General features: G+C 43.1%; 1 protein-coding gene across 4 annotated transcripts in view; it reads right to left on the bottom strand.

Annotated features, from left to right (window-relative positions):
* USP13 (ubiquitin specific peptidase 13) overlaps positions 1 to 25992 on the bottom strand; it is a 182497-nt gene that overhangs the window by 97121 nt on the left and 59384 nt on the right. For all 4 annotated transcript variants that reach the window (XM_073674963.1, XM_073674966.1, XM_073674965.1 and 1 more), the window contains exons 3-5: positions 24395 to 24455; positions 4869 to 4990; positions 115 to 257 (exon numbers count right to left, since the gene is read on the bottom strand). In XM_073674963.1, coding sequence (XP_073531064.1) covers positions 115 to 257; positions 4869 to 4990; positions 24395 to 24455 — 326 coding nt within the window. The remainder of the gene's footprint in view (positions 1 to 114; positions 258 to 4868; positions 4991 to 24394; positions 24456 to 25992) is intronic.

Below are 25992 nucleotides of genomic sequence, written 5' to 3'. Positions count from 1 at the left end.
TCAATTTGTAATTTAAATAGATCACACAGGGTACTTGTCCCCCACCCCCACTCCATAACATACAAAGTAAATTAAATTATTTGATGCATTCTTCATTAATGCTCAATCATTTACCTGGGAGGAATCCTTACACCATTGTCTATCTGCACAAGGTTATTTGCAAACTTTGACACTTGTAATTCATCTTCCCATGACTCCTGTTCCAGTTTTCTGTATGGAGACTTGGAATTCAGAACAGCATCACAAGCTATTGTCACCTGCATGAAAACACACAATAACTATAAAGGGCCGTTCAATACCCACACAAATTACTTATTTGCATAGTAATGATTTTTATTGTCTACACATGACATTCATCCTTATTCAAAGAGCAAATGTCATAAACACATAATACATCTTCATTGACCTCACACCACCCCTCTCAAAGGCCATCATGGTGCATATGTAGGCGTGACTCAAGGTCTGTCCTCTTCAGCGATGGGTCCACTTTTGTTTAGGGCACAATTTTAGTTGGAGATTGTTCTGGAGACCATGTGGGCACTGCTATAAAGAGGCCTTCATGAGGAAACATCACACCAGGCCTACTTCCGGGATCATTGTGTGGAGTAGCATAATGTACGGTAGCCGGACTCCTCTAGTCTTTATTGCAGGTACACTAATAGCTTGGTGTTAGATGGAGTTGGTGGTGGAACCAATGGTAGGGCCTTTTCTCCAAAATGTCCCAAGAGTAGTTTTTCAACATGATAACACTGGACTGCATGTTCCTTGTCTTACTGTGGGCAGCCAGCGTGGTCTAAATGTGCTACCATCAACTGCGTGTCCCATCGAGCACATCTGAGACGTCAGTCATCAGCAACTGTAAAAAGGGAGCTGCCAGCAGTAGATCTTGACTATTTATTCTGACTTCATAAATAGGCTGAAAGTATGGGGCTTTTGAGACACCGTTTCTATGGACGTCTCTATGTACCAGTACACCCATGAAGAGATTTTATCAGATAGCTTGACTCAATTGCAGGAGGCACGTATAAAGATTCCAGAAGTAGGATTATTTTCCAGAAGAATTCATGTAGTTATGAACTTTTACAGTAGGTAAAAAAAGACTATTCTGAACCAGAGATGTAAAGACATGAGCTTCCTAAAGACAACCTGTCACCAGAAAAAAACACTATTAACCTGCAGATATGGGGTCAATCTGCAGGTTAATAGTTTTATTAACCTGGCCGGCACCCGCACTTAGCCGAACGCTGCGAGGAGAGAATTATCTTTATTCTTTCCCCCGGCAGCGTTCGGATTTCAGTGGTGGCACCGGCGCGGGTTCAGTCACCACTCTGAGTTACCGCGCCCCAGGCACTGACTGACAGCCTGCGCTAAAGCAGAGCCAGAGTCAGTCAGGGCCGGGGGCGCAGTTACCGCTGCTGCTCTATACAATCAGAGGTGTGACTGAACCTGCATCGGCGCCGCACCCGTGACTGAAACCAGATGCTGCAGGGGAAATAAAGTATATTTCCTATTGGCAGCGTTTGGTTAAGTGCAGGCGCCGGGCAGGTTAATAATGCCATTAACCTGCAGATTAAACCCATATCTGGATACCAGTTCCCTTTAATATGGCTGACATACACAGAATGAGGAAGGAGGGAGGGGTTACTGACATCAGTGCTAGGGAGGCAGACAGGGAGAGAGGGAGGACAAACTTCTAAAAGACAAACCTTACTGCGTAGCAGCGGAACAGCAACAATACAATACAATACTGTATGATTCCCAAGTCGTGGATCATGACAAGACTTGTGTGCCCAAGTGCATTCAGCTTGGCAGAATATTACTCAGACAACCAATAATAAATTTTGCTGATTGCAGCCAAGGCATGTAAGTGCGGGGATTTCTGCACATTGCGCTAAAACTGGAATCAGGAGTCAATCTTCACCATAAGGCAGGTATCAGGAGAACAGTGCTAAGGATAGATGTTCTTTACATGGAAAGTTAAATTCCTAAGAGGATCACGATATTATGTAGCGTTCCTAAGACTTGCTTTTACATGTTACAATAATCTTGGATTTTTCATCACTGCGATTAATTATATGTCTCATCCCTCCCCTGTGCTGGTTTCATTACAAGCGACAGACTGCCCATTTATACAAAGGAGGATGTGCTACTGGCAAACAATCATGTCAGCATTAGTGATGAGTGAAAGTGCTCAGATAAGGGGTCCCTGCGTCTGCATGATTTGCGGCTATTAGACAGCCTCAACACATGCAAGGATTGCCTGTTTGTTAGTGAATCCTCACATGTGTTGAGGCTGTCCAACAGCCGCAAATCATGAAGACGCTGAGACTTGAACATAATATAGACGAGCACGCCGAAGATACCCGGTTAGGACTCGAGCGTGCTCGGTTAACCCCTTATCCGAGCACATTCGCTCATCACTAATCAGCATAAAAATGTGATCAACAATGTGCGAATGAGTTATCATTCCTTGTTCGATCGCAGCATGTTTACACTAAACCCCTCGTAGGCCTGACGGACAATGAAAAGTCTGAGGCTGTTCCATACTTTTTTACCCCAGCCATCTTAGTTCCACTACATTTAAATCCATAAAGAAATGAAATGTATTTATGGTTTCTAGCTTGAAATAAGAGAAAAGGTTTAGGGTTAAAGAAAGGTCATTCGAATATATATTGGTATGCTTTTTTGATCAATACAGTGTTAACCAAGTACCCCATGTTATTTACAGTGGGCACAGAAAGTATTCAGACCCCGTTAAATTTTTCACTCTTTGTTTCATTGCAGCCATTTGATAAATTCTAAAAAGTTCTTTTTTTTCTCATTAAAGTACACTCTGCACCCCATCTTGACTGAAAAAAAACAAATGTAGGCATTTTTGCAAATTTATTAAAAAGAAAAACTGAAATATCACATGGACATAAGTATTCAGACCCTTTGCTCAGACACTCATATTTAAGTCACATGCTGTCCATTTCCTTGTGATTCTCCTTGAGATGGTTCTACTCCTTCATTGGAGTCCAGCTGTGTTTAATTAAACTGATAGGACTTGATTTGGAAAGGCACACACCTGTCTATATAAGACCTCACAGCTCACAGTGCATGTCGGACCAAATGAGAATCATGAGCTTAAAAGGAACTTCCCAAGGAGCTCAGAGACAGAATTGTGGCAAGGCACAGATCTGTCCAAGGTTACAAAAGAATTTCTGCATTACTCAAGGTTCCTAAGAGCACAGTGGCCTCCATAATCCTTAAATGGAAGAAGTTTGGGACCACCAGAAGTCTTCCTAGACCTGGCCGTCCAGCCAAACTGAGCAATCTTGGGAGAAGAACCTTGGTGAGAGCGGTAAAGAAGAATCCCAAGATCACTGTGGCTGAGCTCCACAGAAGCAGTAGGGAGATGGGAGAAAGTTCCACAAAGTCAACTATCACTGCAGCCCTCCACCAGTCGGGCCTTTATGGCAGAGTGGCCAGACGGAAGCCTCTCCTCAGTGCAAGACATATGAAAGCCCGCATAGAGTTTGCTCAAAAACATATGAAGGACTCCCAGACTATGAGAAATAAGATTCTGATGAGATGAAGATAGAACTTTTTGGTTATAATTGTAAGCGATATGTGTGGAGAAAAACAGGCACTGCTCATCACCTGCCCAATACAATCCCAACGGTGAAACATGGTGGTGGCAGCATCATGCTATGGGGGTGTTTTTCAGCTTCAGGGACAGGACAACTGGTTGCAACTGAAGGAAACTTGAATGCGGCCAAGTCCAGAGATATCCTGGATGAAAACCTTTTCCAGAGTACTCTGGACCTCAGACTTGGCCGAAGGTTCATCTTCCAACAAGACAATGACCCTAAGCACACAGCTAAAATAGCAAAGGAGTGGCTTCAGAAAAACTCTGTGTCCATTCTTGACTGGCCCAGACAGAGCCCTGACCTAAACCCAATTGAGCATCTCCGGAGAGACCTGAAAATGGTGGTCCATCAACGTTCACCATCCAACCTGATGGAACTAGAGAGGATCTGCAAGGAAGAATGGCAGAGGATCCCCAAATCCAGGTGTGAAAAACTTGTTGCATCATTCCCAAGAAGACTCATGGCTATATTAGCTCAAAAAGATGCTTCTACTCAATACTGAGCAAAGGGTCTGAATACTTATGACAATGTGATATTTCAGTTTTTATTTTTTAATTAATTTGCATAACTATCTACATTTCTGTTTTTTCAGTCAAGATGGGGTGCAGAGTGTACTTTAATGAGAAAAAAAATGAACTTTTTAGAATTTACCAAATGGCTGCAATGAAACAAAGAATGAAAAATTTAAAGGGGTCTGAATACTTTCCATACCCACTGTACATGTACTATTACTATTCATTTTGTTTTTATCTTCGGTTCTGCTTGTTAAATGGCCACAATGTGAATGCGCACCTATGCATTGCACTTATATCAACATATGCTCCGGCTCAACCTTTTGATTTATATTAGTAACTGACTAGATTGATAATCACTGTAAAATCGACTATCATTTTTTGTGGGTAGCTTGTGCCGTCTTCTCATGCGGAGAATTGGAGCTCATCGATTGGCTGCGGCACTGTTCATGTGCTGCTGACCATAATGCACCAGCAGTGGTGAAGAATCAGTGTCGGACCTGGGGAGGGTGAGTAAAGAAATGTTTTTGTTTTCTTTTTTTTTAGAAAAACAAAAAACAATACACTATGCCTGGAAGCAGGGGTCTTCCGAAACAATAAAACTAATTTAATATTTTTTTATATTTTCTAGAAAAAAAAAAAAACTTTTATTTTATATACACTTAAATACACACTTCCAGAAAAATGTTACATTTTTTCAATACCATATCCAAAAGCTACTAACCAACGCTGGGAGTTCCTCTATATTAGGTATGGCAATTTCAAAGTGATCTGGAAATATAACAAGTTTGGCTTCATCTTCAAGCTCATATTCATCACTGTTGAAATCTGCATCTACTTCAAGATCTGAAAAAAATAAAAATAAAAAGAGGAATATAACTGAATGAATATTTTTGTATCAGATCTTTCAACTGAACCACTTTCCTACAATTTCAAACTTCTCCTTAAAAGTGTTAATTTTTCTGTGTTTTTTTTGCTTTATAGAATGCAGTATTTTACAGTAAAAGCAAAAAAAAAAAAAAAAAATTAGATTTCCAAAATCTCATTCACACTTATCCGAAAGCTTACGTGGGGTCAATGTGCGCACTACCTTACCCAAAAAAACAATCAAAACTGAAAGAAAATGGCTGCGCGGTCATCTAATAGCCATGTATAAATACATCAAGGGTCAATGCAGATCCTAGAACTAAACCTAGAACTTAAGCCCCCATCTCACATAGCGAGATCGCTAGCGAGATCTCTGCTGTGTCACGGTTTTGGTGACGCAACAGCGACCTCACCAGCGATGTCGCTATGTGTGACACTTTGCAGCGATCAGGCCCCTGCTGTGAGGTCGCTGATCGCTGCAGAATGTCCTGGACCTTTTTTTGGTCGTTGCCCTCCCGCTGGTCAGCACACATCGCTGTGTGTGACCAGCGGGAGCAGCGATCAGGCTGGTAACCATGATAAACAGCGGGTTACTAGGGGGGCACGCGCACTTAGTAACCCGCTGTTTATCATGGTTACGAGCCTGCTAAAGTGAGCGGTAACCTCCCGCTCACCGTAGCAGAGTGGTAACCATGATAAACAGCGGGTTACTAGGTGCGCGTGTGCCCCTAGTAACCCGCTGTTTATCATGGTTACCAGCCTGCTCCTGCTTCAGCAGGCTGGTAACCGGAGCAGGACATCGTGGAAAGATTCTTTCCACGATGTCGCTGCTCCCCTGATCGTTGGTGAGCCTGCCTGTTTGACAGCTCACCAGCGACCACATAGCGACGCAGCAACCATCCCTGACAGGTCGTATCATTGTCGGGATCGTTGCAGCGTCGCTAAGTGTGAAGGGGCCTTTACTGTAAATAATAGTTACATCAACAATTCTAATTCCGATCCATTTTGAAAATTGTGATTTCCCTGGACAAAAAAATAATTATTATGGCAAACTAAAAATGTATTCTCATGTAAAATACCTTAAAGACTAATTTATAAGTGTGCATGTGCATGAAATAAAATGTTCATAATCAACTAAGTGTTAATAATCATCTTACAAAGGCACATGGTAACCTTGAGCATTTCCCTGAACAGTCACATTTTATGGAAACTTGATCTGGTCATGAATAGTTCAATAACTGAGCTATGTATAGCAAGCCATGAAGAACATCAGATGATCAGTAGATACAGTATCAATGGTGCTGGAAAACTATCTACCCATGTAATGCGACTCTTCCTTTTATTCACAAAAAAATGAAGTAAACAAACTCAGTGGGAATCAAGGAACTTGGGAAAAATCTCACAAAATGACAACAGAGAGGTATATCTTAAGCCCCCCAAACACATTAGAGCAGGGATGTCAAACTCAAATACACAGAGGGTCAAAATTAAAAGCCTGGACAAAGTGGCGGGCCAACTTTTATATTTTTTACAATTGAGGAAGCTTTTCTTTATCAAATGTAAGTATTAACTTTTTCATATAGAAACAAAATTAAAAGGGGTTGTCCCACAAACTAAGAAGATTTTAATTAATAGATTTTAGAATAAAATATTGGAATAAAATGTTATGTAAGAGCAGTAAAAAGCATATGGCCCAATTTAAATATGTACAGTTAAAACCAGAAGTTTACATACACTATATAAAAAGACACAAACATGTTTTTCTCAATATCTGACATGAAATCAGAATAAACCTTTCCCGTTTTAGGTCAATTAGGATCACCATAATTTTTAATATATAGATAGATAGATAGATAGATAGATAGATAGATAGATAGATAGATAGATAGATAGATAGATAGATAGATAGATAGATAGATAGAATGTTTTAAGGCATTTTTATTACTTACTGCAAAGTCAAAAGTTTACATACAGTCATGGCCAAAAGTTTTGAGAATGACACCAAAATTATATTTTCACATGATCTGCTGGCCTCTGGTTTTTATTAGTGTTTGTCTGATGTTTATATCACATACAGAAATATAATTGCAATCATATTATGAGTACCAATAGGTTATATTGACAGTTAGAATGAGTTAATGCAGCAAGTCAATATTTGCAGTGTTGCCCCTTCTTCTTCAAGACCTCTGTAATTCTCCCTGGCATGCTCTCAATCAACTTTTGGACCAAATCCTGACTGATAGCAGTCCGTTCTTGCATAATCAATGCTTGCATTTTGCCAGAATTTGTTGGTTTTTGTTTGTCTACCCGTCTCTTGATGATTGACCACAAGTTCTCAATGGGATTAAGATCTGGGGAGTTTCCAGGCCATGGACCCAAAATCTCTGTTTTGTTCCATGAGCCATTTAGTTATCACCTTTGCTTTATGGCAAGGTGCTCCATCATGCTGGAAAAGGCATTGTTGGGCGCCAAACTGCTCTTGGACGGTTGGGAGAAGTTGCTCTTGGAGGACATTCTGGTACCATTCTTTATTCATGGCTGTGTTTTTAGGCAAGACTGTGAGTGAGCAGATTCCCTTGGCTGAGAAGCAACCCCACACATGAATGGTTTCAGGATGCTTTACAGTTGGCATGAGACAAGACTGGTGGTAGCGCTCACCTCTTCTTCTCCGAATAAGCTGTTTTCCAGATGTCCCAAACAATCGAAAAGGGGATTCATCAGAGAAAATGACTTTGCCCCAGTCCTCAGCAGTCCACTCCCTGTACCTTTTGCAGAATATCAGTCGGTCCCTGATGTTTTTTTCTGGAGAAGTGGCTTCTTTGCTGCCCTCCTTGAAACCAGCCCTTGCTCAAAGAGTCTCCGCCTCACAGTGCGTGCAGAAGCACTCACACCAGCCTGCTGCCATTCCTGAACAAGCTCGGCACTGCTGGTAGTCCGATCCCGCAGCTGAAATAGTTTTAAGATACGGTCCTGGCGCTTGCTGGTCTTTCTTGGGCGCCCTGGAGCCTTTTTGACAACAATGGAAGCTCTCTCCTTGAAGTTCTTGATGATGCGATAGATTGTTGACCGAGGTGCAATCTTTGTAGCTGCGATACTCTTCCCTGTTAGGCCATTTTTGTGCAGTGCAATGATGGCTGCACGTGTTTCTTTAGAGATAACCATGGTTAACTGAAGAGAAACAATGATACCAAGAACCAGCCTCCTTTTAAAGTGTCCAGTGATGTCATTCTTACTTAATCATGACTGATTGATTGCCAGCCCTGTCCTCATCAACACCCACACCTGTGTTAATGGATCAATCACTAAAACGATGTTAGCTGCTCCTTTTAAGGCAGGACTGCAATGATGTTGAAATGTGTTTTGGGGGTTAAAGTTCATTTTCTGGGCAAATATTGACTTTGCAAGTACAGTAATTGCTGTTAAGCTGATCACTCTTTGACATTCAGGAGTATATGCAAATTGCCATTACAAAAAATGAAGCAGTAAACTTTGGAAAAATTACTATTTGTCTCATTCTCAATACTTTTGGCCATGACTGTACACTAAGATTACTATGCCTTTAAACAATTCTGGATTGCCCATATGATGATGTCATGTGTTTTGGAAGCTTCCGTTTTTTTTGGCAACATCTGAGTTAATTAGACACACACCTGTGGATGTATTTTAATGCACACCTGAATCACACTGCTTCTTTGTGTAGCATCATGGGAAAGTCTAAAGAAATCAGCCAAGATATCAGGAAGAGAATTGTGGACTTGCACAAGTCTGGCTCATCCTTGGGTACAATTTCAAGATACCTGAAGATGCCTCGTTCATCTGTACAAACAATTATACACAAGTACAAACAAGATCTGACTTCATGTCAGATATTGAGAAAAACATGCATATTTGTCTTTTTATAGTGTATGTAAACTTCGGGTTTCAACTGTAATAAAGCGTAAAAAACCTTGGATAATACAGATAATAAAGTATAATGCAAACAAAAGTGCCCCCAAACACAGTATAATGCCTGTAGGGTTTGATACTCACTCCGCTGCTTTAGAGGTAGGCACAGGAGTCGGTTTCTTTAAAAATGTCCAAGGCAGGTTTATTCAAACTTCTTAAACTGCACTTTCAAAATAAACAAAACACAACCTTGTCCGACAAAGTAACAAAGCAGAAAAATAAACAGTCCATACAGTACTGTGGCTTCGTCTGCTCACAGTCAGTGTCTATTAGCAAAGACAAGCTGGAGGTCTCCACGCCTCCAGAAACAGACACTGAATGAGACACTCTGTCTCTATTTTATAGTTACAAGAGGCACTCCCTGGGGTGGGGATATGTGAGCAGCCATTCCCTCCCATCTCTTATGACTGCTCGTAAAAACCGGCCCTGATACGCCCTGTTAACCCTCTCAACACTACGTGTGCTGGAGCTTGCTTTTGCCGGGTTTACATCACTGAAACTACCAACCTCTGTGATACATATCTCCCCTCAAGGACCTGGCCGGCGGCCATCTTACATACCCCCCACCTCTGCAAAAAGCCTTGGCACCTTCCGCTAACAAACAGTGGAACTTCAACTATGCGTCAGCATTGCCATGTAGTTTCCCAGGCTTATGCTCTACATGGAAGCTAAAATCTGGAAGGGCTAGGAACCACCTGGTCACTCGGCCATTGTTCCCCTTCTTCTTGCTTATCCACCTTAGTGGGGCATGGTCTCTTTAGAGAAATCTGGTGCCACTAACACTGGTTGTTTACACAGGGCTTGCTTTAGTTCCTGGAAGGCCGTCTCAGCTTCTGGAGACCTTAAATAGACAAAATCGGCTATGGCTAGGGGGAGGCTTGGATGGTGAAGTTAGGGATTAATTGGCGGTAAGAACCCACAATGCCCAGGAACGCTCTGACCTGTTTTTTTGAGAGCGGTTTTGGCCAACCCTGCATTGTTTCAACTTTGTTTGGGGCTTTATCACGCCTCTGCCTATGACATAGCCCAAATATTTGGTTTCCAACATGCCCATGGCAAATTTCTTCGGGTTTATGGAAAACCCCTCCTTTTGCAGAGCATCGAATATCACCTGGACTTTACTCAGATGGGTTCCCCAATCCTGGCTGTAGATCACAATATCATCCAGGTAGGCTGCGGCGTACTTCTTGTGGGGAGCTAGGATCCAATCCATGGCTCTCTGGAAGGTAGATGGAGCTCCTTGCAACCCAAACGGCATCCTTGTGTATTGGAAACATCTGTCTGGCGTTGACAAGGCAGTCTTCTCCTTGGCATCTTGGGACATGGGTATTTGCCAATATCCTTTAGTGAGGTCAAGGGTGGTAATGTACCTGGCCGGTCCTAACCTTTCAATCAGTTTGTCTACCCTGGGCATTGGGTAGGTGTTGAACTTTGAGACTTCGCCGAGTTTCCTATAGTCATTGCAGAACTGCCACTCTCCATCTGGCTTCGGCACCAAGAGTACTGGACTGGACCAACCACTCTTGGACTCTTCAATGACTCCTAGACCCAGCATGTGCTTCACCTCTTTTGAGATTACCTCTCAGTGGGCTTTCAGGAATCCGGTATGGCTTCACGTTCAATCAGACATAAGGCTACGTAAGCACCTCATGCTCTATGATCTGAGTACACCCTGGTAGATCCCAGAACAGGTCCCTGTTCTGTTGTAGCAATTCGTGGCACTGTTGTTTTTGGGCACATGACAATGACTCTGCCACCTTGATCTCCCACATCGGCTTCCGACTTCGCCACCAAACACGGAGCCAGGCTCCCTGTCTCGCCATGGCTTAATCGGGTTGACGTGGTACATCTGGTAAGGCTTTCTTCTCCTTAGTTGGTGGACTTTATAGTTGACATCACCAACCTTTTCCACTAACTCATAGGGGCCCTGCCACTTAGCTAGGAATTTGCTCTCCACCGTAGGTACCAGCACCAGTACCCGATCCCCAGAGTTGAATTATCTCACCCTCGCAGACCTATTGTACACCCTCGACTGTGCCTCTTGTGCTTTGAGGTATTCTTTTACAATGGGCATCACCTCTGCAATTCACTCCTGCATCTCCGGCCACATGTTCAATTACACTTCTGTAGTGTGTAGACTCTGCCTCCCAGGTCTCCTTTGCTACGTCCAGGAGTCCACGGGGGTGTGAGCCATATAACAGCTCAAACGGGGAGAATACAGTAGAGGCCTGTGGAACTTCCCTAACAGAGAACAGAAGGTACGGCAGTAGACAGTCCCAGTCTCAGCAGTCTATCTCTACGGCCTTCTTTAACATGGCCTTTAAGGTTTTATTAAACCTCTCCACTAAGCCATCTGTCAGGTGGTGATAGACTGAGTTCCGGAGTTGTGTGATCTGCAGGGTTTTGCACAACTCCCTCATCACCTTTGACATAAATGGGGTCCCTTGGTCTGTTAGGATCTCCTTAGGCAACCCTGTTCTAGAGAAGATGTGGACCAACTCACGGGCTATACATTTGGTAGACGAGTTATATAGTGGCACGGCTTCCTGATACCGTGTAGCATAGTCCAGTACCACCAGGATATACTGATGTCCTGTGGCGGACTTGACTAGGGGTCCCATGAGATCCATGGCTATGCGATCAAATGGCACCTCAATGATCGGTAACAGCACTAAGGGGCCACGGAAGTGAGCCCACGTCGTGCCCCATACAGTATAATGGGCCCCACGTCGTGCTCCATACAGTATAATGAGCCCCACGTCATGCTCCATACAGTATAATGGGCCCCACGTCATGCTCCATACAGTATAATGGGCCCCACGTCATGCTCCATACAGTATAATGGGCCCACATAATGCTCCATACAGTATAATGGGTCCCACGTCGTGTTCCATACAGTATAATGGGTCCCACATCGTGCTAAATACAGTATAATGGGCCCACATAATGCTCCATACAGTATAATGGAGCCCACATAATGCTCCATACAGTATAATGGGTCCCACGTCGTGTTACATACAGTATAATGGGTCCCACATCGTGCTAAATACAGTATAATGGGCCCACATAATGCTCCATACAGTATAATGGAGCCCACATAATGCTCCATACAGTATAATGGGTCCCACGTCATGTTCCATACAGTATAATGGGTCCTACATCGTGCTCTATACAGTATAATGGGTCCCACATCGTGGTCCATACAGTATAATGGTAAGCAAAAAAAAAAAGGAAAGAAATGCAACACAAGGGGACTTCTAGGCATAAATATAATAAACTGTCATGTCACAGCAATTTTAATTACTTTTGCGATTCCTGTTGCTTACACCTATATTTTTGCTGGTAGCTTTGTATGTGTCAGTTATGTGCATTTTTTCAGCCTACATTGATTCATTCATTGTGTCACCGCCAGTTAATACTTTTGGCAGTTTGACGGCCATTCATGTTTTTTTCTCCATGCACCAGCACTTTAAACTCCCCTCTGTGATCTTCATCTCTATATTATAGATGGTCTTTTTATTAATTGTAATGTATCCACAGCCATATATGTGTTAGTTTTGGGAGTGTTCTATTCTTTATACTTTGATATTGAATATTGTGCTTTCACGTTTCCAATTGGGCATTACATTACTATTTTTGATTACTCTATAGCCTGTGGTCTATGCTGTTGGGTGGTTTGGGGTGTCATAACTCAACCATGGGTTATACTTACCTTTACTTGGTTTTTAAATGTTTTTAATTTCTGTTTTCTGTATAAATAAAGTTTATTATATTTATGCCTAGAGGTCCCCTTGTGTTGCATTTCTTTCCCTCTTTTTTTTGCTTACCAGACTTGCATTCCATACAATATAATGGTCCCACACAGTGCTCCATACAGTATAATGGAGTGCTCCACACAGTACTCCATCTACTATATAATCGGCTTATCCTGTCTGTCTGTCCATCCAGGAAATCCCGCGTCGCTGATTGGTGCGGCCGCAGCCAATCAGAGACGCGGGATTTCAGAACAAGTCGGGAGATAGCAGGACTGACTCCGCCCATGTGGTCATGTGACTCACCAACTGCCCATGACGTACTGAACATGTACTTCTGTCACATTTAATGAATACGTTCTGTCAGTCACAGTGCGACATAGTTCAGTCACGTTTACTAAACACGGTCAGAGTGTGATGTACTTCTGTCACGTTCAGTGAACACGTTCTGTCAGTCACAGTGTGACGTACTTCTGTCACGTTTCATTCACCATGGTACGCGGTACAGGAGACCCCTGGCTGCAGCCGCAAATAGTCGTAATGTAAGCGGAAGCAAGAGCCGACTGCAGCCGGGGGAATTACGTGCTGGCTGTGCGTGGTCAGCGATGTTGTCACAAGCAGTATTGACAACATGACGTAATTACAAAATTCATTAGGGGCCCCGGGGGGATACATTGGGGGGTTAATTTAAAGTAGTGCAAGACCCATTTAGACACTGCTTCGCTGATTAGTCGCGCCCGGTCGGCCGCATACATATTCTAGAATATCCGATGCGTTAGAATCGGGCCACCATCTAGTACAGTATAATGGGCCCCACACAGTACTCCATACAATATAATGACCCCACACAGTTCTCCGTACGGTATAATGCGCCTCAAATATTGCTTCATACAGTATAATGGGCCACACATTAAAAAAAATAAATAAATACATACTCACTCACCTCTGCTGGTTCCCCCGCGCTTCCGGTCTCTTCAGATCCTCTGCATAACTCGGTACAGCAGGCGCGTTGTAATGAAGTCATTGCGCCCACTGCGCTGAGACATCAGACACAGAGAGGGAATGATGGGAGAGGGAGTGTCAGCCGACGCTCCCTTCTCCATCATTGCTTTTAAATTTATCCGCATGTAGGATGCCGATATAGTTGAAAGTGCGATGTGTGTGGGCCAGATATATAAGGGGACTTGCCCGACGTTGCAGGCCAAATATACTCACCCTGCGGGCCAGAGTTTGACATATGTGCATTAGACTAATGAGGGATCTGTCTGACATTCAAATGTGTATGTGAGCCCTTGACGATTGATTGTTGGGGGAGTTAAAGGTAATCACCACATTTCACATATCTAGCCTATTAATATGGGCATACAGGTTATAGACTTCTTAAAATAGTCCTACCTGTATACCTCATATCGGATGCCTTCTTGTGGAAAAATCATATTTTATCCACTTATGTAATTTAGTTCTTCCAGGCCATGGCGCGAACGTTGCCTGGAAGATAACGCTGCCTCCTCACTTCATTAGCCTTTCTATTGCCTCCCATCAGCATCAGTGTGGCCCTGTCACGTCTAGTTCTTGTCCAAAAATCCCATGCCTGCGCCCTGCAATTGCCAACATTCTACTTACGGTTACGCCCTTCTATGAGAATTGGCTTTGTGTTGAGTCTGCGCAGGTGCCAGAGAGTCACTGCTACATCTGCTCCAGTGATCTCAGGTGCGCGCAGAAGCAACACAAAGCCAATTCCCATAGAAGGGCTTATCACTGAACGTCAGCAATTGAAATGCGCAGGCGCAGGATTTCTGGACAAGAGCTAGATGTCACAGGGACATTGACTGTGATGGGAGGCAATAGCCTAGGCTAATGAACTGAGGAGGCAGCGTCATCTTCCAGGCAGCGTCCTCCCCATAGCCTGGAAGAGTTCATTTATATAAAGTGATAAAAGATGATTTCTCAACAACATCTGATATGAGACATACAGGGAGGACTTTTTTTCAGCAGTTTATAACCTGTATGCCCATATTAATAGGTTAGATAGGTCTTATGTGGGGACAGATTCCCTGTAAGGATCCTGCATGTTTGATCTCAGACTGCCAATCCTCTGGTTCTCCCTGAGTTAAAGGGAACTGGTCACCAGTTTTGTCATATACCACCAAACAATGAGGAGGGCACCATCCAATAAACGGGATCTACCTGCAGCATCTCATAAAGTAATAAGTATGAGAACAGAAAAAAGAAGAGATGCAAACTAGCAGTGATCACCCAAATGGTCACAAAGTAACCAAATATTTATCAATAACAACAAAGATCTATAAAAATATATCAATTTATTGAATACAAATAGTTCCTGACACATATGCACAAAATAACAAACCGACAAACAAGTAAAACACCATTAAAAATAGTAGTGAGAAAACACCACTGTCTAAGGAGCCAGCTGTTACACTGAAAATGAAAATAATAAATAGTAAATAATGATACAGTGTATAATGTGTTTGCATCTCTTCTTTTTTCTGTTCTCAGTTTTGTCATATAACAACTAAAACCTTATTCAGCGCCTGTGCTGCATTCCATAAATGCTTATATAACCCCCCGACTCCCCCTGTATACCACCAAAAAACCTTTAAGTTCTCGCTCGCTGTATGGAAATTGGGTCGGGTGCTCCAGTCAGATAGGCGTACTATCTGTGCTCTCTATCCCTCCTCCCAGCTGCGGCTCGCCATCCTCCTTCTTTAATTGACGCCTTGCGTCATCCACATTGCTGGGCGAAATCTGGCGCCTGCGCACAGAAATCGCGGCTTGCGCCTGAGCACCGTTTTGCCCTACCGCAGGCAGAGCCGAGAACATAAGTGTGCATGCCCCCAAAGTAGGGCAAAGAATAGTGCTCAGGTGCGAGCCGTTATTTCTGTGCGCAGGCGCAAGATTTCGCCCGGCAACGTGGATGATGCGAGGAGTCAACCACGTCAAATAAAAAAGGAGGACAGTGAGTAGCAGCCAGGGGGAGGCATGGAGAGGCCCAAAACCATGTCCATCGGACCAGACCAACCCGATTTCCACACAGCGCAGGAGACAGTCAGAAGGTTTTTGGGGATATACAGGCGGAGTCAAGGGGTTATATAACCATTTATGAAATGCAGCACTAACCTAAGTGAGGTGATCATTTTAGTTGGTATTTGACAAAACTGGTGACAGGTTCCCTTTAAGCCGCAAATACAAGTCTGGCGGTGGCTCTCTTATAGAGAACACAAGAGAGCTCGGCTGAAAGTATACTCCTGTGTAGGTATGGTAGAGACAGCAGAGATGGCAACTGGCCAGGAGGTCAGCAGAACCATTTGGACAACAGCCATCTAAGTTGTATGGGGGGGTTAAGTATATGGCCAGTTTTAATTTGATTTAATCTAAAGTGCCATATAAAATAAAGCAACCAGGAGCAATGGAAGATGTTGAAAATCAACAGATATTTTCTGGAGGTATCGGTTACTAGACTGGCCCCCTCATACTGTATTACAATCTTTCCTGCAATTAGACAAGGTATGGTGGAAGTCAGAAGGTTCAAAGAATTCTAGACCTCATCTGGACAAACACTGAGTACTCAAGAGAGCTGCCGCTGACAGCCTATGACAGGTGCCTTGACTTCTAGGTAACAGGGTCTCTGGAAAATACAACGCATAAGATGTGGGAGAACAGAGGAGTGCCTGAATGGACATGCTGGCTTCAGAATTATATCAGCTAACAACTGGCCCTCAGTGCAGATATAAATAGTCCTCAAGTGGCCAAGTCTAAAAGGGACACAAGATAAGAAAGGCTCCTGTGTCTTTACTTACACATGTTCTGGTCACCCAACAATTGTGTCAGTGGTTTGTAAACACATGAATAATGGCACCATCAAGGCAGCACCTCTTCACTACTCCAGACATCACTAATTGCATAACTAAATCACCCCCAACTATAACAATGGGGACCACGGCTTTGACCTTTTACCAAAATGTAGAAAAAATAGTATATGTAACCATTGTGAAAGAGGCAATAGTCCCAGGGCCGTCTCTAGGTTTTCATGGGCCACGGGCGAAAGAGTCTCAGTGGGCCCCATTAACACATACCACGATTCATGATGCACAGATACAGCGGAGAAATATAGGTATACAACATAGGGCCCTGGCTGTCCCTTCATCCTTCACATATGCAGACATGCACACAGTACGCAGACATGCAAACACACAGAAATATATTTAATATGGCGATTGGGGAAGCTTGTAACAAGCCTCACTTACCTGCCCCCGGCCTGTGTCCCGTCCAGCTATGCAGGGCCACCGGCAGGTCTTTGGCCGTCAGAGACATGGCCCCGGACCATCAGAGGGGCCCACTCATCGTCGAGGCCCGGGTGCCGCTCCCTCAGGATCTCTGCAGGACAGCAGGCGCCGTAGCTTGATTGCCGGGACTTCCCCAGACATGGCCTCGCGTGGTGCACTGTGCGGTTGTGTCTGGTAGTAATGACGCGGCAGGGGTGACACACAAGCACAATTAAAGGCGCAGTGTCGCCCCAGCCGCGTCATTACTACCAGACACAGCCGCACAGCGCACTAGTGCGCACGACCATGTCAGGGGAAGTGCCGGCAATCAAGCAGCAGCGCTGGAGAGAGGTCCTGCAGATATCCTGAGGGAGCAGCGCCCAGGCCACGACGGCGAGTGGGCTACCCTGATGGTCCAGGGCCCCGGCACTTGCCCGGGTAGGCCCGATGCGGACGCCGGCCTTGGATAGTCCAGTAACAAAAGCTTTAACTAGTCAACATAATGTTAATAATGCTTTATTCATAATCTGCAGGGAAGTAAGCCTCCGGATTATCAACTTGATACAATGGACGTGAAGAGTCTGTCCCTTAGGCCACAGCCCTACTATCAGTATTTGGTCAGTATTTTTTCTCAGGAGTGGGAGCCAAAACCAGGAGTGGGTGATAAATGCAGAATTGGTGACTTGTTTCTATTATACCTTTTCTCTGATTGTTCCTCACCTGGTTTTTTTACTCCCACTCCTGAGAAAAAATACTGACCGAACACTGACTAAATACTGATAGTGGGGCCGTGACCTAAAGGGGGATCCAGCTTTGAGTCCCTAGAGCTGCTGTCTTCGGCATAAGCTGGAGCACTGACATCAGGAGCAGCCCCAGAGACTCAGCCATGGACTCAGGAAGGGAGAATATACAGGCGAGTTGGTTGTTTGTTTGTTTTAAACTTACTGCAGCCGGGGACTGAGATTTTCTTAAAAAAAGGAGACTCCTTTAGGCTGAGTTCACACGATGCGTATTTAATGCGTTTCCGCGGTGTTTTTGCAGTTGCGTAAACGCCGCGGAAACGCATGAAAAACGCATGGTAGAAGGGCAGCAATGTTCCCCAATTGAAATCCGCATGTGCTGTGCCCATGATGTGGTTTGCATGGATTTATATAGTGTGACCTAGTTGTCAAGCACTTTCCAGGTGATGCTAAAATCGCCTGGAAAGCGCTTGTCAATCTGCATGCGGAAACACATGTGGATCCGCATGTATTCTGCAGGAAAAACGCATGCACAATCTGCATGCGTTTTTTCTGCCAGGGAGATGCAGAAATGATGCAGAAATTTTCTGCTTAATTTCTGCATCGTGTGCACATACCCTTAGGGTATGTGCACACGATGCAGAAATGAAGCAGAAAATTTCTGCAGCATTTCTGCATCTCCCTGGCAGAAAAAAACGCATGCAGATTGTGCATGCGTTTTTCCTGCAGAATACATGCGGATCCACATGCGGGTTCACATGCGTTTCCGCATGCAGATTGACAAGCACTTTCCAGGCGATAGCATCACTTGGAAAGTGCTTGACAACTAGGTCACACTGTATAAATCCATGCAAACAGCATGGATTTATACAGTGTGAACCGTAAAAATTAAAACAAATAAAGCTATACTCACCCCCGAGGCCCCGGCGTGGCTGCAGCGCTGCTTCCTGTCTGGTTCCCGGCTGCCGGCATATCGCGAGACAGAGCGGTGAAGGGCCTGCGGTCACATGACTGTGACGTCACCGCAGGTCCTCAAGCGATGCCGGCATTCAGAGAGAAGCCGCCGGACAGGTGAGTATAAACTTTATTTGTTATTTTATACTTTTTTTACAGGTACAATGGTACCCAGGTCTGGATGAGAGTCTCCTCTCCTCCAGAACTGGGTACCATCCGCACATAGAGACGCATAGAAGCCGCTTGTACAAATGTACAGTCGCGGTTTCTGTGCGTCTCAATGCAAGTCAATGGCGGGAGTTCCGCTGCACTTCCGCAAAATTAAATGACATGCTGCGGATTTTTGTACGTAGCATAAACGCTGCGGAAAAATCCGCAGCATAAACGCTTGAAAAACGCTACGTGGGCACACAGCCTTAGGCTATGTGCCCACGTTGCATTTATGAAGCAGAAAATTTCTGCTGCATAAATGCAAGTCCTCTCCCGGAAAAACGCATGCGGAATTCCGCACGCGTTTATCGCGCATTTTTCGCGCGTTTATCATGCGTTTTCCACATGCGGAATTGCCTTGCGTTTTTTATGCATTGGACAAAGGCAATTCCGCTTGCGGAAACGCAAAATTAAATGACATGCTGCGGATTTTTGAACGCGGCATAAACGCTGCGGAAAAATCCGCAGCATGTGCCTAGAACTTGCGGAATCCCATTGGGGACCATGGGGTGCGGATATACATGCGTTTTTCAAGCGTTTACGCTGCGGAAATTCCGCAGCATATACGCTTGAAAAATGCTACGTGGGCACACAGCCTAAATCAGAGGATACAAATTGGAGATAACTACTGTACTATTTGCATTTTATAGCTATAAATTACAAAATATGAATAATTAACATCAGTCATCATCCCCTCATTAAAAGTGTAACCGTTGATTTATAAGACAAAAGAAAAAAATGTATACACAATAGTATCCATGAAAATAAGAAACTTTGTAATATAGCTTATCAGAGAAATCAGCTTCTATCTTCTCCTGGACTGATAAATCATTCGCAAAATTCTCAATTCATGGGTAAAATCTGTCTTCAGTGAACACACATTTTCTCATTACTGAAATAGGAGATGGCAGTTGGTGCTCATAAAGTTTTCTGGAAAATTGTAACTGATGTTTCAGGTGAACTAGCAGCACAATGTCAGTGTCTACCTCCTCCCCTCTTTGATGAATTTTAAAAGCACCAACTGCCATCTGCAATCTCAGTAATGGGAAAGTCGGTCTTCAGAGCCCAGATTGCCCTCATTATAATCCGCCTATGGGCATACCGGACTACTGAGTGCTAAAGCATTAGCCTATAAGTCCCAGAACAAAGGAAAATCTTTAAGCGATAACAATAGTATGCAACAAGTCCTTGACAACTCCCACTTGGTGGGACACGAACCAATCTGTGTGTATGTCGACCTGGGCCATGGGATAGTTCTTGAAGTCTCTAGGATACACCTTACCCCCACCCCATTCCCAGGGACTAGGACATGCAAAAGTGTGGCTCTTGCCAGGGTCACCAAACTCCCCGAGTCCAGAACTCCGGTCACTTAGACACAGTTCAGTGTCACTTGGCAATTCTGAGGCCCCTCACCAGGATGAGGAACAGCACTGCAGGTGAAGTAAAAGTAGCGCTGGCCACCGCTGCAGTCCATTGGCTCCGAGGTCAAGGGACAATCGGCTTATATATATCTCGGGGTACGACATCCAAAACAGACAATGTTACGCAATGTACCCCTAGAACCTGGCTCTGACCCCTTGAGTCCCTTTCTTTTGGAAATCCCAGAAAGGTGACCTCAAGCTCCTTTGATTGCTCATGGAGTTCTCCACAGTCTAGTATCTTTGCACCAGGCTCCCTACAACATCTGCGTTCTGGGGATCTTCCTGAGCAATCGAGTTTTGTACGGAGTTAGTTAGTGAGTGTATAAATATGTCCACTACCACTCTTTTCACCATTTGTGCCAGACAGCAGGTCTCAGGCTGCAGCCATTTCTAAACCAGGTGTACTAGTTCAAACATTTCAACATCATCCTCCAGAGTCATCTTCTGCAAGGCCTCCCATACTGTTCGTCTCACCTGGATACCTTAACAGCAAAAATGTAGAAAAAAAAAACGCATGTAATCTGCACATGATTATATCAATAAAGTTGTCAAAGCCAAATACCAGGAAGTATCAAACACAAAGGAGCTTTATTTAAAGCATTACACACGAAAAAGAGACAAAAAACGCAGCATAAAAAAGGGATAAAAACACATGTAAAAAATGCAATGAAAAAACACAAGTAATCTAATTTACATAATAAGTGCAGAAATTCTGCAACATAAAAACTCATCGTGGGCACACAGCCTAATGTAAATCTGGATACTTGCATTTTTTCTGTTGCGTTTTTGACACTGCAGCAATTGCCTCTTGTTGGAATGTTATCTTTTACATAAAGCTGCTTTGATTTTGATACTTCCAGATATTTGGTTTAGGAAAACCTATACTGATATAGTCATGTGCGGATTACCTGCATTGCTAGTGCATATTTGCAGTGGAAACGCACTAAAAACATGTTGTTCTTATCTGCGGATTTTCCGTATTTTTTTTAAATCAAATTTTTTTATTGATTTTTATAAAGATTTACACAAAGGAAAAAAGAAAAAAAAAAAAAGGAAAAGGAAAAAACAACAACAACCAGACAAACATTGGAGAAACACAGTTCTCCACCCCCCAAACTTAAGAAGCATTAAACATGAGTTATTTATACATCTTGATTCTGCAAAACCAGCATAATTAGATGAACAAACATTTGAACATAGTAACAATAGTCAATCCAATTACATATAACTTGTGGAAGTACTAATAACATTTAAATTAATTTTCAAAGAAGTTTAATTTAAGGTATCATATAAACAAAACTCAAAGCAAGCCTTTTTCCAAATTTACTAGCCAGTTAACTTTATCAATAAATTCTGATATCATAGGCTCCTGATCTACTATCCATTTTTGGCCTATCAATTTTTTTGCCATATATAACATACGTGCAACCGCAATTTTGCCGTACTCATCAATAGTCAGATCTTCAACATATCCCAATAATCAGTGGGTATGGAAAGTATTCAGACCCCTTTAAATGTTTCACTCTTTGTTTCATTGCAGTCATTTGGTAAATTCTAAAAAGTTCATTTTTTTCTCATTAAAGTACACTCTGCACCCCATCTTGACTGAAAAAAAAACAAATGTAGAAATTTTTGCAAATTTATTAAAAAAGAAAAACTGAAATATCACATGGTCATAAGTAGTCAGACCCTCTGCTCAGACACTCATATTTAAGACACATCCTGTCCATTTCCTTGTGATCCTCCTTGAGATGGTTCTACTCCTTCATTGGAGTCCAGCTGTGTTTAATTAAACTGATAGGACTTGATTTGGAAAGGCACACACCTGTCTATATAAGACCTCACAGCTCACAGTGCATGTCAGACCAAATGAGAATCATGAGCTCAAAGGAACGGCCCAAGGAGCTCAGAGACAGAATTGTGGCAAGGCACAGATCTGGCCAAGGTTACAAAAGAATTTCTGCATTACTCAAGGTTCCTAAGAGCACAGTGGCCTCCATAATCCTTAAATGGAAGAAGTTTGGGACCATCAGAAGTCTTCCTAGACCTGGCCGTCCAGCCAAACTGAGCAATCGTGGGAGGAGAGCCTTGGTGAGAGGTAAAGAAGAACCCCAAGATCACTGTGGCTGAGCTCCAGAGATGCAGTAGGGAGATGGGAGAAAGTTCCACAAAGTCAACTATCACTGCAGCCCTCCACCATGTCGGGCCTTTATGGCAGAGTGGTCCGGTGGAAGCCTCTCCTCAGTGCAAGACATATGAAAGCCCGCACAGATTTTGCTCAAAAACACATGAAGGACTCCCAGACTATGAGAAATAAGACTCTATGGTCTGATGAGACAAAGATAGAACTTATTGGTGATAATTCTAAGCGGTATGTGTGGAGAAAACCAGGCACTGCTCATCACCTGCCCAATACAATCCCAACAGTGAAACATGGCTGTAGCAGCATCATGCTATGGGGGTGTTTTTCAGCTGCTGGGACAGGACGACTGGTTGCAATTGAAGGAAATATGAATGCGGCCAGGTACAGAGATATCCTGGATGAAAACCTCTTCCAGAGTGCTCTGGACCTCAGACTTGGCCGAAGGTTCACCTTCCAACAAGACAATGACCCTAAGCACACAGCTAAAATAACAAAGGAGTGGCTTTAGAACAACTCTGTGACCATTCTTGACTGGCCCAGCCAGATCCCTGACCTAAACCCAATTGAGAAGCTCTGGAGAGACCTGAAAATGGCTGTCTACCAACGTTCACCATCCAACCTGAGGGAACTGGAGAGGATCTGCAAGGAAGAATGGCAGAGGATCCCCAAATCCAGGTGTGAAAAACTTGTTGCATCATTCCCAAGAAGACTCATGGCTGTACTAGCTCAAAATGGTGCTTCTACTCAATACTGAACAAAGGGTCTGAATACTTATGACCATGTGATATTTCAGTTTTTCTTTTTTAATAAATTTGCAAAAATTTCTACATTTCTGGTTTTTTTTCAGTCAAGATGGGGTGCAGAGTGTACATTAATGAGAAAAAAATGAACTTTTTAGAATTTACCAAATGGCTGCAATGAAACAAAGAGTGAAACATTTAAAGGGGTCTGAATACTTTCCGTAGCCACTGTACATACTAATGGTGAAAGCTCTACTTCAATTAAATAAACCCTATTAATCATTGCTACAACACTCTTCCAAAAGGACACCAAGTTAGGACAGTATATGTAGCATACATATGTACATATGAAGCATATCTGCTATATTAGTTTTGCATCTAGTACAGTGGGGACTTGAACGAAAGCCTATGTTAAATAAGAATTGAGGATTTTCCGTATTTAATGCAATTCTATGGAGAAAATCTGCATAATTTTGTGTACCGACAAAAGTAATTGACATGTTGCAGCTTTGTAACACGCACTGCAAGTCAGCTTACACTATAGATAATAAAAAAATAAGGCACAGTGGGCATCAGATCTTTATAAATTTTATCCACTTTGCTGCAATTGTAAGACGCTGCATTTTTTGATGCAGCAAAAATACACAGCATCAAAAATTCATCATGGGAACTTAACTTTACTGATATGGTAACATGCTGCAATTTTTTCAGATGAAAAAAGATTGGTCATGGGTGGCCCCATAGACTAAGTTTGGTCCGGGTACAATGCAATGTTTTGTAGGATCACACTTGGATCGATAATACGGTGGTGTGAGTGACTAAGAGGCAGATCGGATGTATAACAGAGCTGCCATGTAAAGAGCAGGAGTAGATCCTGAGCGAACTCTACAACTGCACCCGTTGTGTAATATACATGTATGTCACACATTAGGAAGGGGTTAAAGAGGAACAGTCACCACTCCTGACATGTACCCGGATCCATAAAAAACAACTGTGAAGCATTTTTGTACAAATCCGCTTGTAATGATCCTAGGACTAATTACCGATCATTATTGATTATGTAGCAAAGTACAAACAGTAAAGAAGTGATAATTACCAGTAGTCGTATACCACTTAATGCCTGCATTCAGATCCGGAGTATGTCAGTACTGCAGTGTTTTAAGTAAATGTAAAATTTATTAGCAATTCAGGTTACCTAAAAATAGCTTGCCATTTATACGTCTTGGAAGGGCTCCACCAGATGCTCCAGTTGCTTTCTAGAAAATCAATAGAAGCACATTGTGAGAATAGCATGCACTCGAGTGCCACTCAGTCAGAAAAGCAAACATTAGGATTGTCGAAAGTCGCCAACACTGATCACAGGTCCAGACAGCAAAAGTGGAGATACTGGACTTATTCACCTAATTAAAGACGACCCGGCACCAAGCAGAACAATTTTTCCCTTATTATATTCCCGCTGTTCTCCTTTGTATTCCATTGGTTTCTAAATCCATTAAACTGTTCCAGGGGTCTGGCCCTTTTTATTTAGGTTTATTTCTATGGTCTTTACCAGGGAGACCGTGGCTCACAAGATAACGCAGAGAAGTTTAAATGTCCTCTCCATAAAAATTAGCACTAAATAAAGAGGCCTATATCTCTGGAACAGTATGGCTAATTATATTAAAAAAAGGAATACGAAAGAGGAGTAACAGGAGAAAAACACAACCAAAAATAATTCTACTTCTCGTCTGGTGACTGGTCCTCTTTAAAGTAGTTACATGGCAGTATGTGCACATCATGGTTGGGAGTAATCTATCCCTAAAGCATAGAGAAATCAATAAACACCAAACATGTCAAATTTTATTTAGAAAACAACAACTTTTATACGCATTCGTTATATGCTAATGAGGCTAACGAGTCCAGCAGGTCATCACTAGTGTTGAGCCACCCCCGTAGTGTTCGGGTTCGGTTCGGTTCATCGAACACCGGGATGTTCGAGGAACTGTTCGTCGAACTGTTCGTCGAACACCTTAGAACACCGTCGAACACCGTTAAAACCAATGGCAGGCAAACAAAAACACATAGAAACACATAGAAAACACCTGCAAAGGTGTCCAAAAGCTGACAAACTGCTCAGAAGACACTCTCTTTAAAAAAGCCGGCCGGCAAATTCAGCAGCGGCATACACCGGTACCCGACAATTTAGACAAGAAGGAATAGAGCATCACACATAGATTAGATAGATAGAAACATGTCAGTCACACATATAAGAAGCACAGTGACAGTGTTGGTTACTGCACTTGTCATTTAGTGTAAAGGATTTATTAAAAAAAATATTAGTGTTTTCATGCACCGTCTCTTTAAAAAAGGCGGCCGGCAATTCAGCAGCGGTACCCGACAATTTAGAACAGAAAGATAGAGCATCACACATAGATTAGATAGATAGAAACATGTCAGTCACATATATATGAAGTACAGTGATAGTGTTGGTTACTGTACTTGTCATTTAGTATTAAAATAAAGGATTTATTATTAAAAAAATTGGCGTGGGGTTCCCCTTAATTTTAGGCTCTAGCGGAGGTTAAGCAGACGGCTGGGGCAGATGTTTGAAGCCTGGGAAGGGGGTAATACCCACGGAGCTTCCCATGCTACTAATATCAGCCCCCAGCTGAATACATAGCCTTTACTAGCTATTAAAATGGGGGACCCCCCAAAAAAAATGACGTGGGGTCCCCCCTAATTTAATAGCTAGCAAAGGCTAGGCAGACAGCTGGGGGCTGATATTAATAGCCCAGGAAGGGAGCCATGAATATT

This window comes from Phyllobates terribilis, unplaced genomic scaffold (assembly GCF_046119375.1).
Source record: "Phyllobates terribilis strain yellow unplaced genomic scaffold, ASM4611937v1 Scaffold_3__8_contigs__length_932513732, whole genome shotgun sequence".
In the NCBI taxonomy this organism is placed as follows: Eukaryota; Metazoa; Chordata; class Amphibia; order Anura; family Dendrobatidae; genus Phyllobates; species Phyllobates terribilis.
The sequence above is the reverse complement of the archived record's forward strand: the minus strand, read 5'-3'. Positions and strand labels throughout refer to the sequence as shown.